The sequence below is a fragment of the Sinohyriopsis cumingii genome, chromosome 8, assembly GCF_028554795.1.
Source record: "Sinohyriopsis cumingii isolate HCF-2022 chromosome 8, ASM2855479v2, whole genome shotgun sequence".
Taxonomy (NCBI): Eukaryota; Metazoa; Mollusca; class Bivalvia; order Unionida; family Unionidae; genus Sinohyriopsis; species Sinohyriopsis cumingii.
The window spans coordinates 49,192,674-49,210,969 of record NC_142968.1 but is presented as its reverse complement, the minus strand read 5'-3'; the positions used below and the strand labels follow the sequence as shown (position 1 = coordinate 49,210,969).

Genomic DNA, 18,296 nt, shown 5'->3' with positions numbered 1-18,296 from the left:
AAATAGTGTGTAAAATGTTTATTATCATTTGGGGGGAACAAATCATATGAATTCGAATATAATACAATTGTGGTGTGGCTTCTGAACCAGGTTCTTTAAATGTTATGCCAAAATATACATTATCAAAAATGTTACTTATTACTGATCCATGACTAAAGCCAGTAAGTTGTTTTTGTGATTGTCTTCAATTAATTCTGTCTACAATCGTTGCTCAAACAATAGTCAACGTGTTTCTTCTTTAACTGCATACACAACCAACCCGCAGACAATACTGTGGCTGGTAAAAGATTCTCATAATTTAATAAACATAAAAAACAAAAGCTGGCAATATGTTTGCTAGGCTTGGCAGGGTTATTAGATGCAATCAGTTGACCAGTAAATAATGTCCACTTTATTAGCTGGAAACTGAAAGGGTACAATATTGTACGAATTCAGCTTAAAAATCTTTATAAAAGTATTTTTCACGTCTCTTTCGATATTCGCAAAATCTGAAGTAAAAGTTATATGCACAATGAAAGCATGTGTTGTTTGTTAACCCTTTACTTCATGCAAGTGTCTTTGGATGCCTTTATTCCATTCGCATGGAAGCGCCTTTAGACACCTGCTGTAGACACCTGCTGTAAACATCAGCCATTTTGAGCTGGTTTTCGTAGCGCCACCTTCGGGGAAAACCCCCCTATTAGATACTACATTCATTTCTGCGAATGACAATTATGTCAGATCACGTGGTCACTATGTATGCACTGGTCGATATCTGCTATTTTAAGTAACTGGGTTGTAATCTCCACTCTCCAAAATGGCGGTCGCGAATTTCATTCAGTACGTACGAAGTTTTCAAGATTAGAATAACAACTATGAAAGATTCAGTAAGTTAGGTAAATGCTCTGATATTGATGTAGGCAGCAATTAGTTTTTATAAATTATCAAATTCAGACGACTTAGTGATGTAGACGCAGATGAAAACCTTGTAAATTTCGAGTATCGGAAATGGCAGCTATGGTTGATCACGCGGCTTCACTGACATGATGGTGAACGAGTTCTCTCTCGATTTTGAAGCACATAAAAAATTCTTCCGTGAAAAATAATTACACAGCTATAACAATCGGACTTTACTCTTAAATTTTTCCACATATAATAGATGCGTACCAAAAATGTAAAATGGTTAAAATTGCTGTTAAACGTAACATACACTACATTGCTTAACAGTTCACAGGCAGGATTTCATTCAGTACTTACGAGGTTTTCACGATTAGAATCACAACTATGAAAGATTCAATAACTTAGGTAAAGCCTCTGATATTTATGTAGGCAGCAATTAGTTTTTATTGATTATCAAATTCAGATGACTTATTGATGTAGACACAGATGAAAAACATGTAAATTTTGAGTATGGGAAACGGCAGCTATGGTTGCTCACGCGGCCTCACTGACATGACAGTGAACTAGTTCTCTCGATTTTAAAGCACATAAAAATTCTTCCATGAAAAATAATTACACAACTATAACAATCGGACTTTACTCTTAAATTTTTCCACATATAATAGATGCATACCAAAAATGTAAAATGGTTAAAATTGCTGTTAAACGTAACATACACTACATTGCTTAACAGTTCACAGGCAGGATTTCATTCAGTACTTATGTAGTTTTCACGATTAGAATCACAACTATGAAAGATTCAATAACTTAGGTAAAGGCTCTGATATTTATGTAGGCAGCAATTAGTTTTTATTGATTATCAAATTCAGATGACTTAGTGATGTAGACGCAGATGAAAAACATGTAAATTTTGAGTATGGGAAATGGCAGCTACGGTTGGTCACGCGGCCTCACTGACATGAAGGTGAACTAGTTCTCTCTCGATTTTAAAGCACATAAAAAATTCTTCCGTGAAAAATAATTACACAGCTATAACAATCGGACTTACTCTTAAATTTTTCCACATATAATAGATGTGTACCAAAAATGTAAAATGGTTAAAACTGCTGTTAAACTTAACATACACTACATTGCTTAACAGTTCACAGGCAGACCTATGCGTATGCTGTCGACTAGGGAACAAGTGTTCTATTTATAGCACGCCGCACTTTGTCACTATGCTCTGTGAGGTAAAGGGTTAATTATTCTTGCTGTAGTCATTCAAATGAATAGGCATACATGTGTTAATTATCGGGAATTTACAATGGATAAAGGTGCACAGAAATGCATATACTAAAATTTTAGTAGTATGAAATTTGTACAGAAACCGTTCATAGACCCTGAAACATAATGAACTGTAATTGTACTTCATCTTTATCAACCTAATTTTGCTGTTAATTTTTCCCACTGAATTCATACACATAATGATCTGTAAAAAAGTTACTGAATAGTTTAAATACGTATGCAATTTTTGCAATGGAATTACAAGTATTATGGATTAACTGCATGCCACAACCGTACGATATCAGACGTTAAGTAAATATATGTTAATACTCTGATCATGCTATACATTAGACGTTGAATTCCGACAATGATCTGTGACAAAATTACTGAATATTTTAAATATGTGTGCAATTTTTCAATGGAATTACATGCATTATGGATGAATTGCATGCCACGATGGCACGATAGTAAATGGTGTTGATACCCTCCTATTCATGATATACACTGGACATGAATAAACGTATAAGTGCCAATGTGTTGTTCTCTGAAGAAGTAAAATACTGTAAAACCCTGCAGTAATGCAACCCCGCTATTAACAAAATCCAATTTTTGGACCCCAATTATTGCGTTGTAGTGGGGTCAAAGTACAATGCAGACTTTTGGAAACATATGATAAATGGACTTAATTACAGAAGCAGTTGTCTTTCTTATACTGTAACCTATTTTGAGGTTGCCTTTTCATACAATAACTATGCTATACAACAGCAGTAAAAAAAAATATGGAGAGGTTTTGATATTTTAAAAAGGGTTTTCACTGTATTTAATCAGCATTTTAATTAAGTGACATGAAAATATATAACAAATTTAAAGTGATTAACTTGAAATTTAAAAATAGTTTCTACACCCACTTCTTCCAAATTTTGCCAACTGTGCTCTATCCTGTATAGAGGTCATTTCATCAAAAAATTAGTCTGGCATGGAACCTTATACAGTACTCACATTCTCAATACAAAGAAACCTATCACGAAAACTCAGTGAACCATAACCCCCACAGAAATAAACATATTTGCAGGTACTGAAATTTTCCTTCATTTCAACAAACTTTAACTTGGTAAACTGAAAACCATCTACTCAGAAAAAGAGAACAATATTTTGGTCCCAAGTGTACATTTTACACTAAAATGAACCTCATAAAATGGTCTTGGTGTTGTGTGGTTTAACGCCATTTTTAAGCAAATGATAGGCTATACATGGCGGCCAGTAATAATGATGGAGGAAGAACCCGGGAAAACCCTGGGAAGAACCACCGACCCACAAGAAGCTACTGGTAAGCTTTCTCACATACCCACATTAGCCGAATCTGAGACTCGAACCCACGCAGACAGGTGAGATGGCATTGATCCGTAAGGAGAGCACTTTAGACCACTCGGCCACTCGGAGCCCCTAGAGGTGAAGGAAATTACACCCCTTTACAGTGGACTTTGCTCTGGTCTCTGGCTGTATGCAAAACAGCTTAAAGTCTCATTGGGGATATAGGCTAAGAATAGCACAAGTCAGTGAACTGATGTAGTCATTAGAAAGAAAAATAATCATCACCCCATAAAATTCTACACAAGTAGCCTAACCCAAGCTTCACTGAGGTTCACCCTGGTATAGTAGCCCATTTGGGTCCCAATATATGTCTCAACAGGTTGAATTGAGCTCTCTGTGATGAAAAGATCACTGAAATGAGAGCTGAAGAATGTTTTTTTAAAACCTCCATCCCACAGCTCAAGCAATTTTTGATCACAGAGGATTTGCTATGTCGGGGGGTGACTGCCCTAGCCTCATGAGCCAATATAAATAAGAAATTCATCTAGTCTTGTGTGATCATATATCTACTACTCCAGGGGAAAAAAAGAGGAACTTTCTACATAAGTAGGGATGACTGCATTGCCAAAGAATGTTGATGAGGATGGTGAATAAGGTCAGGAGTCTGTCCTTGTTGGGAAACACCGACCTCTTGGTATCAATCTTGAGTGGTGTCAGAAGTTCAGGATGAATACCAGGTGTCTGAAAACAGAAAATTGCTCCAGTCATTACTGGATTATGATATAGACAATATTAGTGATAATCTTGTCTCCTGGTGCCAGTCCATGTTACTTTCAAAGATGTAGTACAAGATATTGTGTCAGATTTTGTTCACCAACTGTGATATCAGTTGCACTGTGCATTTTACGACCAGGGCTGGAAGTAGGTAGAGTCAGTGCTAGATACTATGCATCCCGAATCCAGGCCTGGCAAGACAAGTCACGATGCCTAGTCTTCATGATGTTTGGCATAGCTCTAAAAGGTACAGGAACTGGAAATGACAAGATATGGGGCCAGATGATGTCATGTGCAGACATCTGGTACCAGTTATTGAAAGCCAGACACCATAATTGATACTGGGATCAGCATGCAGTAATCTGTTGTGCAGGATACATCCATTTGGGCTGCTGTACCTTGATATTTTACAGTTTGTACTGTGTTGGCATGGCGAGGAGATAATGGTGGCATGTTAGGAAATGAGATCATGGGTAGGGACCTACTGTGACAAAGAATGCCAGACCTTTTTCTGAGACAGGTGACTTTTCAACCTCACAACTGAGGCAGTGTTGGTGGCAAGGCATCATATCCTTTGAAGAGTACTTTCTGGCTTTCTTGCTAGTCCAGACAAGCAAAATGGTTGCTGATCTGTTCTCTGACCTTTAAGTACAGGTTTCACAAGTATAGTCTGAATAACAGTACATACCAGTCATGGAGGTGAGTCATATTTGGGGGCAAGCTTACATCTTTTATATGTAAAACATTTAATCCTGCCCACTGCTACCTCACATGAAAGACAGAAAGAAAATGGTATCTACAAGCAAAATCAGTCCAAAGCAGCACTAGGCTTACAGTCAGGAGGATGCTAAAACATTAAAAAAATTACATAATTACTCTGCATCAATGATTAACTGAGATGTAATGCAATAAAAAGCTGCTTAAAAATATTAACAATGGTGTAGATAACTAAGATGGCACCAGTTAGATAACTGTGTGATAAAATCAACAATGAAGTGCAAAATATTCATCTACAATGATGATAAGAGTAAAGTTCAGTTAGAAAACTGACGGAGTATTCATCCTTCTGACAAGGAAACTGCCAAGAAGTGCTAAAGCTGGTGAAAAGGCAGAACACAAAAGGTATTTGCAAGATCTCTAAGACAGCACACTGACCAGACCTTGAGTGAAAGTAGTAATTGGCAAATTATGGAATTTGGCACCAAACCATTTATTCAAAGGGATATCACTCAAGTCTTACTTCCGTCTCCGTAAGCAGACAATGTTTACGCACTTTTACTTGATGCAAAATGAAGCCAATAGACGTGGTTAAAGTATGATTTTGAGCTTTGTTGGGCTGGATGTACAAAGCAGTGGATGTTCCAAATACATATTATAATTGGGTAATCAGAAAAAGATACAATCTCTGATAATATTTTCCATTTATTCACTCCACCAAAGCCCAAGTGAACAAAGTGAGGCAAGTTCTGAGTGTGTGCATGTATGTGTGATTTTAATTTTTAACATACGTTTATTAATTTTTCAGTTATACTGCTATGATGTCTAGAGTGTGGCAGTTTACAGCGATGTCTAGCACTGGTTTATCATGTGGCAGACATGTAGCATGATGTCCTAACCAATCACATTATCCTGACACCAGGCCAACCAGTCTTAACACTAACCTCTTCATGATAAGCACCAAGCGAGGCAGATGTTATTACCATTTTTGTAAGTCTCTGGTATGACTTGGTTGGGGTTTAAACCCGTGACCTCCTGCATCCGAGACATACGCTCTAACCACTGGGCCACCGGAGAGGTCAATAGTGTAATAAAGATAATCAGGGCTCACAAATGATTGTTGGTTACTTGTCCTAGAAAGCAAGTGACTTGGAACTTATACTTGCCTGGCATCAATTAGTACTCACCCTACACTGTACATAATAACGAAACTGCTCAAAAATGCAATTTGTCCAACCAGAAAAGTACATTGAAAAGTGACACCCACCTTGTCAACCATCATTCATAAATGCATTTATGCATGTGTGGAATTTCTGAACACTGATAATACTCCAGGATCATTAATTGGCAAAACTACAAGTATGTATCAAGTTAAATTTCAACATATTTCATTACATTTCCATACCTTTGACCATGGGTGTGACTTTATGAGAGGAAATTTAAATTCTGAGTAGTTGGGATTCATTTCTCGAATCTGTTCACGTGTTGGGGTTCCCAACACCTTGATGATTTCCACAAGCTGGTCTACTCCACTGTCTCCGGGGAAAATTGGCTGACCCAGCAACAGTTCTGCCAGGACACAGCCAGCAGACCATACATCTGAAATGATGAATACGCTATACTGTACAATAATACGTAACAAAGTTTAGTGCTGATACAAAAGTAATGCATGTTAAGGTAAGGCACCCGAAATACTTTCATGTAAAGAAGCAAAAATACCTGTAAAGACAACACAAAACTTGACTTCATTGCAAGTTTCCGTACTGAACACGACCCTTTCTACTGACTTTGCCAAACAATTCCTGAAATATGGTTGCTTTGTAATAGCTCGTGATTAATAATACTTAAAATCAGAGCATGGCAGATGTTTGCAAATCTTTTCAAACTCACTTACCCAGCTGGCAGCTGGGCAGGTAAAAAGAGATTTTATTAGCTAAAAACGATGTCTAACTCCCCCAGCTATCAATAAAAGTTTCAAATAAAAAGGATTTCATGAAAAGACGTTTAAATTTATATCTGTTTGCTTCTTATTTATATCTTTTGCTATTAATATATCAGTGTCAGTCATTGTTATTATACTGTTTTCCATAATTCTTCCCTTGCACAATAAGTTTAAATTATTCTTGTGCTAGTGCTAGGAATGGTTGAAACTAAGAGATCCAAAATTAGTTCATCATAACCAATAAAAGATCTATCGGGTTCAGATGGAGATATTTTTTTTCCAATGCAAATACCATTTCTGCATAATTGGCAGCAGTCAAGTTGCTTGAAACTCTTAAGTTGAACAGTTTTACCATCACATTTGTCAACCCCCATGTTGGGTTGCACTAAACAATGAAAGGCTATTATCTTAACTGCAAGCTGTTATTCACATTTACTTTTCTTGAAGAATTTCTTTCCAAATATGTCGAACAATTAGGAAAAGAGACAACTAAACACAGATATTGCATTTTATTAAAGAAAATCACACTTGAATACTGTGTGGCTTTTCCAACCAAATTTTATTAATCATCTTACTACCATTAGCACTAGTGAAATTTTTAGTACAGATCTGTACATGATAAAATTTCTACAACCAGTGATTAAAGTTACAGAGTTTGACAATCTGAATACCTATTTTCTATTCTGGAAGTTATCTGTCTCAATCTTCTTTGACCAATTTATGATGAGCATGTACTGAAACCCATGTAACCTATCTCTACCTAGTGCTAATGAAAACTGAACCCTGCATGGGAAACACATGCATGACCAGGATTAAAATGAACAATAATAAACTTTTGTTTTGAAAGAACTTCTATTGTGCAAAAGTGCAATATATTCTTGACTTTATTCAGCCCTGAATTAACAGTAATCTAATTAACTAAATGGTGGGAAAATTTAATTCACTACCAAAATGTTTTAACTGCCATTGCCCAATTCACCCCAAATAAAACAAAATTAAATTGCTATTCAAGTAGATTTAAATGTAATAGTGTAATAGTAATGAAATGCAATTGTAGAGAAAAATCATCATTAATATTTTTTAATACAAACAACAGCATAGTGAAAAGGTACTTTATATACCTGCCTTTGTTTAATATTCCTCTATGTAGGTACCCACAGGGTATAGTTGACTCTGGAGATTACCAACCATGTATATGCAGCCTTCAACTAAACCTAATGTGCAGAAAACATTCATTTCTTATTAGACCTATCAGGACCTCTTATTTTCAGACCAAAGAATCTAAAGGTTTCTTTGTTACCATAAATGCAAACCATCCGGAAATCTGTCTGCGAACTTACTCATGAAGATAAGTTACTCTGCCCATAAACTTTTATTTATGCTCCACCCCAACTACATCTGATTTTTGATCCCAAAATCAATAGGATACATTTTTAACAAACTATCAAGTTATCCAGAAAATTTAGTAAAGACACATGGTCAAAAACTGAATCTTTTGTGCAGAAACCATTTTACTTCTTTCAGTCAGTGAACCTAACCTTGGACATTCTGATACCAAATTCAAAAGGCTTCTTCCTAACTCCAGGTACAGACCTGCCAACCCTGATGAGTCGGTCTCAGTAAGGCAGTTGATTTTTTTCTGTATGATTGATCAGTTTTCAGTTGTCTTAAACAAGCATTGCTTTCTGGATGTCAATTAAAAAATTCTATAATCAACAGTCTGATCATGCAGATGCTTCGCATGAACAAATAGGTGCAGTTTAAAGCATCTGGGGTGCTGCTGTAAAGTTAGTCTGGTTCACTAATTTCACTAATTCTAAGATGAAAGCCAGATCCAAATAAAACAAGGATGAACCAATTATCCACATTTTGTGGCAACAATCATTTTCCATAGTTTTTGCTACTATGCCTAAAGTCCGTATATTAAGGGTACTTTTCATAAGACTTATGGCAAAATCCTAAGAGTTGGCAGGTATGCAAGTACTAGCCATTCACAAAGTTTTGTAACTGTAAATCTTTGACCTTCTGACCATAAAAATGATGGGGTTCTTCCTTGCCCAAATGCAAGCATCTACATAGTTTGCTAACTGTATCCTGTGGACAAAGTTAGTAACATAATTAAAGTCTTTATGAAGAAACAAGACAGTAACAAACAGAGAGACAAGGCATGCACATTACTTTATGGTGAATGTTTAAAAACAATTTCATCAAAATGCTGAAAATACAATGCCGAAACATTTTATGTAGCTCTTTGAACAAAAGCATTGAATGGCAAAACGAATGGGTTGGGAATACGTCAACTCAAGAAAAGGTGATATCAAATGTGCTTTAACTACATATTCGGGCAAAATGACAGACAATGACTTTTTCTCTGGACTCACTCCTTAATGTGGACCCTGCATATAGTATATGTTATAATTTTTTTAATATTTGGTGAAATTTTCCCAAGCTTATGAGCGAAATGATTTTTTTTTCTGAAAAATGTAACTATACCTGAAAATTTTACATACTATTGAAAATATTGTGTCTGGATATTTAAATAAATGGTGGTAACTAAGTAGTTACTATTATAAAAATAGCACACAACACACATATGGCCCTATGTCATACACACAGGCTAAGGTATCAGTGTACCAATCAAAATACAATTATGACATAATCTGAGGTAAAACAAGCCACACATAAGGTAGGTTAAAGATTTTGGCTTGGCAATTCACATGGAAAATCTATCTCTACTTATAGGAGATTAAAGAATACACATTCTGTTAGCTTCACAATCACAATCTTAATAGAACTTCACAAACTACACTTTCTTTATGCATAAAGTGAGAAATATATCACCCTCAACGAGATAAAATTTCGAATATTTTAAAACAGGACAAATTAAAATTATTTCAAGAACATGTGTTGACAAGGTATAATTTCTATCCTATGTTAGTTATACTGCAGCACCAATTGGAACAAAATGACAGCATTATGTTTATTGTTATGTTGTCAAATTATGGGTTTTTTTCATGCAAAAAAATCTTACACAATTTTAGCCTTTAAGTTCAATACTCTCATTATTAAGCAATTACACCTAATAGGGGGACAACCAGAAACTGGCTGGATATGCATTTTAGACACATACCAGCAATTGGTAACAGCTATATTTAGCACAAAATTAAAAATGGCCACAGTACAGATGGTAGTGCTATTCCACGTGGATTTACAAGTCACCAAACATAGGATTTGCTTGGGAAATACAATCTACATGTCACCATAAGAACTCTTCAGCCAATGGAAGCTCCACAGATATGAAAAATACCAGTACGTGCATAAATTGTACACCAATGTGTGCAGCCAAAATTGGCTGCAGATATAAGCAGCTTTTAATGAATAGGTGATATCAGCCCCATACCCAAAAATCAATATCAATGCAAGTGAGTGCCTGATTTATCAGCCCAGGAAATATTGGAATAGATATAAATATCATTGGGAGTTTAAGGATTAAACAGACTTTCATTCAATATATACTGACACCAATGATTCAACTCCATGTCCATATTTGTCTGTGCATGCTGCAGAAGGTAATTTTATAACAAATTCCAACCATATATTTTAAGGATTACCACTTTTGCCGTTATATCTTCTTATATAAAAACACTTTACAGAATCTTAACATCAGATTTATTTACCTTTTATAATTAGCCTTGTCGTAAACCAAATTTATATTTGTTTTGATCGGTCTGTTTTCCTCGATTTTTCACCACTACCTCTTAGGATCCTTTGCGATAATATCAAACCGTTTAAGCTAATTTCATATGTTACCAAGCATACTCAAGAGACACGCTTAGACAAGTGACAAGGCCAAGGTTACAGCTTGTGGAAAATTCCATTTCCCCGCACCAGCTAACAATTGCCATTGTAGCTATTTTTATGAAACAAATGTATATCAATTTAAATTATTGAATACCGAGGTTACAGTTCATTTCAGTAAAGATGCTACTCTGTATTTGTGCACAGTATGGGCCGATGGCAATATCCTATCATCCAGATATCACCATCATCCTGAATCCAATTACAATGCATAATGATAGCTTCATGTGATAACATCACCAACAGTTGCTGCTCTACACATGTGAACAACCAACAATATTTATATATGCTGCAAATCAGCCTCCTCATGTGTAAAAATAGCCTCTTAATGCTGGTGGTCGCAAAATCAAAAATGGATTTTTTTTTATTAAATTGGATATTCTAATAACTGCTACAATCAACAAAACAATAACAATTCTTTTTCCTAATTGTACCCAGAAAAAATAGTTTTGCTGAAACTTCCAAAAGAGCATTACTTCTGAAGCACCATCTTGTATAAATACTAAGCAAATGAAAACGAAAAGTTTAAATGTTCTACAATTTTTTAATGTTACCATCGCAGTAACAAACATCATTTTGTTTAGTCCTCCAAAGCTGTCCTTTAGTGGTGACTTCAATAACACATGTACCCATCATCAATGAAAGCCAACAACAAGCTTCAACAAAAACAAACCTTTCATCAATGGAAGCCAGCATCAAACTTAAAGCAATGGAATCTGATGGACTGTTGCATTTTCCAAAGTGACTGGAACATGGTTATTGTGAGCGAAAACGTTTATGCTTCAAATCTTCTAAAACCATAGGTATCTGGCTGTCAAGCTAACTGAAGATGGGGTATCTTGCAGAGAGATTGTTAAACTTTTTAATTTGTTCACGTTTTCATATCTCTATGAACAGCCTCCTCCCCGGGTAGTGTAAGCAAGATGATCACGGTCTCGATATCTAGGCCAATTTAAGAACATGTAGCATGTAAACAACTTTAACCATGTGCAACAGGCCACTATCAGTTAATTTTTTTTTAGTGACAATTGGATTAACATTTTTTATACCTTGTGTTTTTTAACACGTGATCTATACTCAGATTCATTGATTTTTCATATGTGCAGTACTTTACGGATTGAGGATTGTACTACAGTAAAACCTGTTATGAGAGACCGCCCCTTCTGCCAACCAAAAGCGGTCTCTCAAGACAGGTGGTCTCTCATAAGAGGTGTGTGAAAATGGACTGGTTTTCAGGGTCAATAGTTAGCATTGTTGAAAAATAAATAATACCCATACTCACTGTACATGTATTATATCCTTTATTCATGAATCTTGTTAAATAATGCATGCATTCCTCTCAAAATATCTTTATATAATAAAGATATACATCTATCAAACAAGAATAAAATTTATATTTCAACATCACATTAATATATACAAAAAATTAACAGTTAGATATGATGTATATATCTTATTTTATACACTTATTCACTTGTTTTTTTTTATTAAAGAAATCCATTATACTTCTTTGTTGACATGTTTTACTCAGCTATTTGGTCTGAACATGTATCTCAATTATTGCCCTTTCATGAATCAACTTCCCACATACTGGTATGTTTTTACTCCTTGCGACACAAAACCACTCCCATACTCGCTCGTTCAGATCTCCGTAAACTGTCCGTCGTGCCGTGGCATATTTCCTCTGTGCTTGTGCACCTTTCTGCCATTCGTTTCTAATGGACTTCTTGTCTTTGATTACATTCTGAACTTGCGTTTTACCGACGCTTAAGCTGACTGCTATTTTGCGAGTGGTCTCGCCTTTTTCATTTCTTTCAATGACATTAATCCTTTCTTCCAGTGTTAAAATTTTTCTTTTTTTCAGCGGAGATTCTGCCGTTGTTATTAGTGTTGACGTTATAAAGACTATCGGTTTTGATCAGGTTTTGGGGAATTGTGGAATAAATATATATTATGTACCAATGAATGAAACCAAAAGACATAATTAACTCATCAGGAAACAATACTGTACATTTATTCTGAGACGAAGTTTAAATCAACAGCGTTATAGCTCGATAAACAAATGTTCCAACCATCTGCATCCACGTAAACAGATTGTGGCTTGGTGAAACACTAACAAAAGAAATAAAAAATAATTTTAAAAAAATCCGGAAATGATTCTCACTTACTAGTATTAAAGACAATGAGCTCATTCACCCTCCAGGCATTATGGATTAACTGGAAAGCAAACGACGTACTCAAACCAACACTGAAGCCCTTTCAAACGATTTCTCACTTGGACATAAGGACTACCGGCGTTTTGTGAGTTTTCATACAGATAAAGAAAAAATACAAACCTCTAAATTGACTGCGTATATCCATCATTACTCCCTTTAATGTTACTCTTACTGGCTATTCACATGACTTCGGCACTACAATGGCGGTTAGTGACATGTACTTTAGTCTGGTTTACTGCAGTTTACAAATGACACCGTAAGCTGGAGTTGTAAATTTCACAAAACTGGTACTGTAGTAAGACAAATTATTTTTAAATACTTTATTAGAGCAATCTTTGCTATTTATGCAGTCTTTGTTACAAAGGATTAAATGATGGTTAGATGTGTTTATCCCGATATATGCTTGTTCAACTATAGTGTTATTTAAAGTGTACTTTGTTTGCATACTACATTTATCCCGAGCTCTAGTGTTTACAAAGGATTAAATTAAGGTCAGTGGTGTCAATCTGTTTTGATTTTTTGGCGATGCGGTCGTTCATAGCAGTGTCAAAATGCATATTTTGCCAAGAAATCGCGGTCGCTGGTCGCGTTCAGCAGGTGGTCGTTCATAACAGAGCGTTTATATAGTAAAATCGATCCGTGCATTACGATTGTGGTCGGAAATGACAGGTGGTCGCTCATAGCAGAGGTCGCTCATGACAGGTTTTACTGTACACAAATGTAAGTTGTCAATATGCAAGTGTATTTCATACTAGTTTGTTTTCATTTAATTAAAAGCATGCATTTTTGCACCTTGTCTTATTATCCCACCATCAGTTAACTGACTTGGATGGTTATAACACGGTTTGGTCTATAACACAGTCAGGTTCTATAGATCCCAACCACCATGTGAGAGTAGGGTTAAAACTGCACATCTAATATTATCTTGCAGAAATGATTTTTCTTCTTTCCATCTTAATAACCATGACCACTGATCTTTTAACTTTCAACTGATTGGCTTCTTCCTTAACCCAAGTGCAAGCCATCCAAAAGTGTTTAGTAATGTGATGTTAACTAATATTATTCGGCAGAAACCATTTTTATTCTTTCACTTACAGTGACATTTCTTTCTTACCCATGTGCAAGCCATCCCTAAAATTTGATAATTGTAGATGGTGGACAGCTCTAGTAATTTTGTAAAAAAACGTTTTTCTTCTTTCAGTTACAGTGATACTGACCTTTGAGACTGACCCCGAAATCAATATTGTTCTATATTATTCCAACTGCAAGCCATCCATAGCAAAGTTTGGTTAAGTAAAGATAGTGGACAACTAGAGTAACTGTGCAAATGCTAAACCTGTAACTAAGAGATACATGGAAATGCTAAAAATGTAACTAAGAGATACATGGAAATGCTAAACCTGTAACTAAGAGATACATGAAATGATGGTCACCAACATCACAAAGGGCATATAAAAATGCAGTTTAATTAGTTCTGACTTCATTCTGAAGCAATGTGAAATAAATCCTGTGAAGCATAGCTGCCAACCTTCCAGGCTCACAATTAGTGAAAATAGGGATAAAAAGTCGTGAATTTGGACAAGAATTCGTGAAAAATACCATGACAATAACTCCATCCACTCTGACCACTCCATCCACTCTGACCGTCAATACTACACTATATCAAGTTCGCAATATAAAACTAAAACACTACATATATGCAGAAAGATTTATTTATCAAAACATGATACTGTGGCAGACTTGAACTTCCTCAACTGCTTGATTGTAAATTTGTTTTCTAAACAGTTCAGGCTTCTTGCCAGCTGGCTGATCTTGGCAACTAAAATTACTGACAAATTTTCTGCAGCTAAGGAAACCCTAAAGTCTTATTTTTCCTCACTAGAGAAAATACACTTTCGCTGTCACTTTTGCTGTGAGGAATGCACAGGAGCTGCAGCACTTTTGGTCCTTCCACAGGAAAATTTGGAATCGATTTTCGAGTCCGGCAACATCTGTCAGAACAAATGTTTAGCATGGTCTCCAGCTGATAAAGGTAGATTGTGTTCGACAAGAAAACTCACAAATAATGCTTCAGCGTTGGTAGCTTGCATTTCTTCCACAATTGTTTAAAATATTCCGGAGCTGAAATCTGCGAATTTTTCATTTTCCCAACTTCCACGTGTTTTTTGCAACCGACGTACTTCCTCACATCATCTCTGCGATGGCACATTGAGTGCAAAAAGCATGATGAATATCAATGTTTAATGGCAGAATGCACGACCAATTTTTGATATATTCCAAATTAAACTTTACTTTTTGAGTAATACATTTCTTTTTTCTTGGTGGTGAAGACATTTTCTAAAGTACACGAGATGCTGAACCATAACTCAAATCAGTGTTGGTGACGCATGCGCAGAGCAAAATTCCAGTTAGACCCCAGTTTCTCTCAAAAGCATTTGTAAAACTACTCTTATACATATAGATTAAAATAGGCTAAAATGCTTGCTACCGGGCCAACTGTACTAATCGGCTGTAGATCTACTAATATCGCGACCAGCAGAACCGGACCGTTTCGGCAACTGCGAATATCACGACTAGCGCTTAACGGGAAATCGGTTATTTTATTAAAGATTTAAAATAATTGAGGATTGGAGAATTCGTGAATTTTTGGCTTGCGGCGTGAATTCGTGAATCGCTGAAAAAGTCATGAAATTCACACCAAATTCGTGAGGGTTGGCAGCTATGTGTGAAGTAGTTCCCAGTTACCTAAGATTCAGTTTGATGACCACAAGTGTAGAAATAAAGCTCATTTGGGAGGACAGATACATAACTAGATTTCTGGGTAGACAAAATTCTGCCATCTGTTTCTCAAACCCAAGGCAGTGTCTGAGAAAGCTTTGCCACAACTGATTCTGGTGCACTGAACTGTTTTCAAGATTCTAAAGTATCTAGAAAATACATCTGCACATACCAATCTGACATGTGTAGTCTGTAGCACCAAATATCAGCTCCGGAGCTCTGTAATATCTGGAACAAATGTAAGACACATTTGGCTCACCCCTTACTAGGACTTTGGCACTGAAAAGAAACCAAGAAATCAAGGTTCAATAATCCAGTGTGTATTGCATACAAACTAAACTATAACCAGGGATTGTCCTGGGCTTCGCCAATGTCGCAAATTGCGATTTTTTTACCTTATTGGCGACAAAAATATCCCATCTGGCGATTTTTTTGGCGACAGACTTTTTGGTTATTTAATTTGTACATACAATCATGGATTTGGACTGGATAAATTAAAAGGGAGAATGAAAGGAAGCCACAAACTTGACTAAGCAATGCATTGGAATCAATCTGTTACACAAACGATCCTTTGTTCGTATTGACAACCCCATCTTTACAGTGCATTGTTACATCATAATCTGCTTATGCTGACATCTGGGCTGAGTACTGTATGCTGTGTTACAGTCAATCATGCTACCGAACTATACCTACAACTGACCAACTTCTGAAGACGCGAATAGAACAGATACAATTAATTAATGGCTAATCCTTCTGTTATTTTTTTTTTTTTTTTCACATATACCAATACAATAGTTTTGTTGAACCTTCATAGAAAACTGATAACCTTTGAAGTACCAACTACTGCGTATAAATACAAAGCAAATGGAAAAAATCTCAATCACAATTATATCTGTCGCCAGTGCAGCATTTTACTCATTGATCTTTTCCTTTTGCCATCAATCCCGTGTTACGGCTGCAGAGACTTAAACTCCGCAACAAAAAATATAAAAAAAAAAAACAGTTTTGCATAATTAATAATAATTATTTATTTCTCAAAATACAGGAGTGAAAGAATACCTAAATTGGGTGTGAATTTATGCTTATATATAAGGTCCAATATTGCCAGGTGTTGACTCATGTAAGTTTCATTCGTGGGAATGGAGATCCTATTTTGTTTGTCGAGAAAATTTATACAGCATTCAGTGATCATTCTTGGGATTTAGGAAGCAATTCACTACAAGCTTTGTGAAGTTAGCCATGGGGGGGGGGGGCTGCTGAGAGACTACTGGTGTCACCTGTCAGCACTGTAGACTGTGAATGTGGATTCAGTAAGATGAACCTCATAAAAACTGACATCAGAAATAAACTCTGCATCTCATCTCTCGAGAATTTAATGAGAATCAGCATGTACAGATGTGACAAATTAGACTTTGAAACTGCATTCAACAAGTGGGCAGCCCTAAAATCGCGACGGATCTTCATGTAACACTTTGTAACATTTTGTTAATGCTTGTTGTAATTAGAGTATTAACTAACCCATCTTTTGTAATTTTCATTGCCTGTTACATTAATAGACTAAATTAACACTTGAAAAAATGTACACTACTTGTTCTGGCGACACTTTTGGAAAATTGGCGACAAAATATTGAGGTTGGCGATTTTTTTGGCGACAGCTTTTTAAAAGCCAGGACCATCCCTGTATAACGCTACCTCACTACAAACAATTTTCATAAAACTTCCTAAAGAATCTAACTTTGAAATCAATGTTGTTGCTGTTGGAAGAGTGGAATTGTTATCTCAGCTGGCCTATTCTTTAAACATGATTTGTAGACCCTGAGATTTGTTTGTCTAAGACTATGACAAGAGTTTAAAATGCTACCAAGAGGTATTTTTTCTTAACAAAATGGAACCTTCTTCATGTTAAAATAGGTACAACAGTAGAAAAAAAGTAACTAATTAGTTAACTACTACTGAAAAGGGACTCAATCTCATCTGGTGACTGCTTGTGCTGTGTGTCATCTGATCCACCCAAATTTATTTCATTGAATTAATTTGTTAATTATATTTTGGAACAAATAGAAAGTTAGAATTTAAAAGACATTTTTTAATTAAGTTTCATCATTTTGTATTTCCTAAGAAAATCTTAAGACATTTTTGGAAACAAGTCAAGGAAGTTAATCAACAAATTTAAGGATCTGCCAATGCAACCCTTCCAATTCAAGACTTTTAATGGATGTACGAACCATATTTAAAGGCAAGACAAACAATCAATTACAAATCCCATGAATAACCCAAATCAGCTTTGTTGATACAATATGCCCTAGTAATTCTATCTTGAGAATCTGCCTAACTATACTTGCCCCTGTTAGCACTAATTATAGCAAGGAGGCCATTCTCATAATTATTTACTACATTCACACGATTCCATTTTTTATGACAATTTTATCTGCCCCTAAAAACATGTGGCAGAACTTTTAGATCCTTTAGCAGGTTTGGTTTTGGTACTTAATCACACAGCAGCACAAGCAGTTTTTTTTTTTATTGCTGAAGACAAATGGAATAGACCATGCCAACCC

General features: G+C 35.8%; 1 protein-coding gene across 1 annotated transcript in view; it reads right to left on the bottom strand.

Moving 5' to 3' along the window:
* The window catches only part of LOC149793460 (glycogen synthase kinase-3 beta-like), a 71,986-nt gene that overhangs the window by 17,679 nt on the left and 36,011 nt on the right, over positions 1 to 18,296 (bottom strand). Inside the window, exons 6-7 of the mRNA XM_089967454.1 lie at positions 15,911 to 16,017; positions 6,350 to 6,543 (exon numbers count right to left, since the gene is read on the bottom strand). Coding sequence (XP_089823580.1) covers positions 6,350 to 6,543; positions 15,911 to 16,017 — 301 coding nt within the window. The remainder of the gene's footprint in view (positions 1 to 6,349; positions 6,544 to 15,910; positions 16,018 to 18,296) is intronic.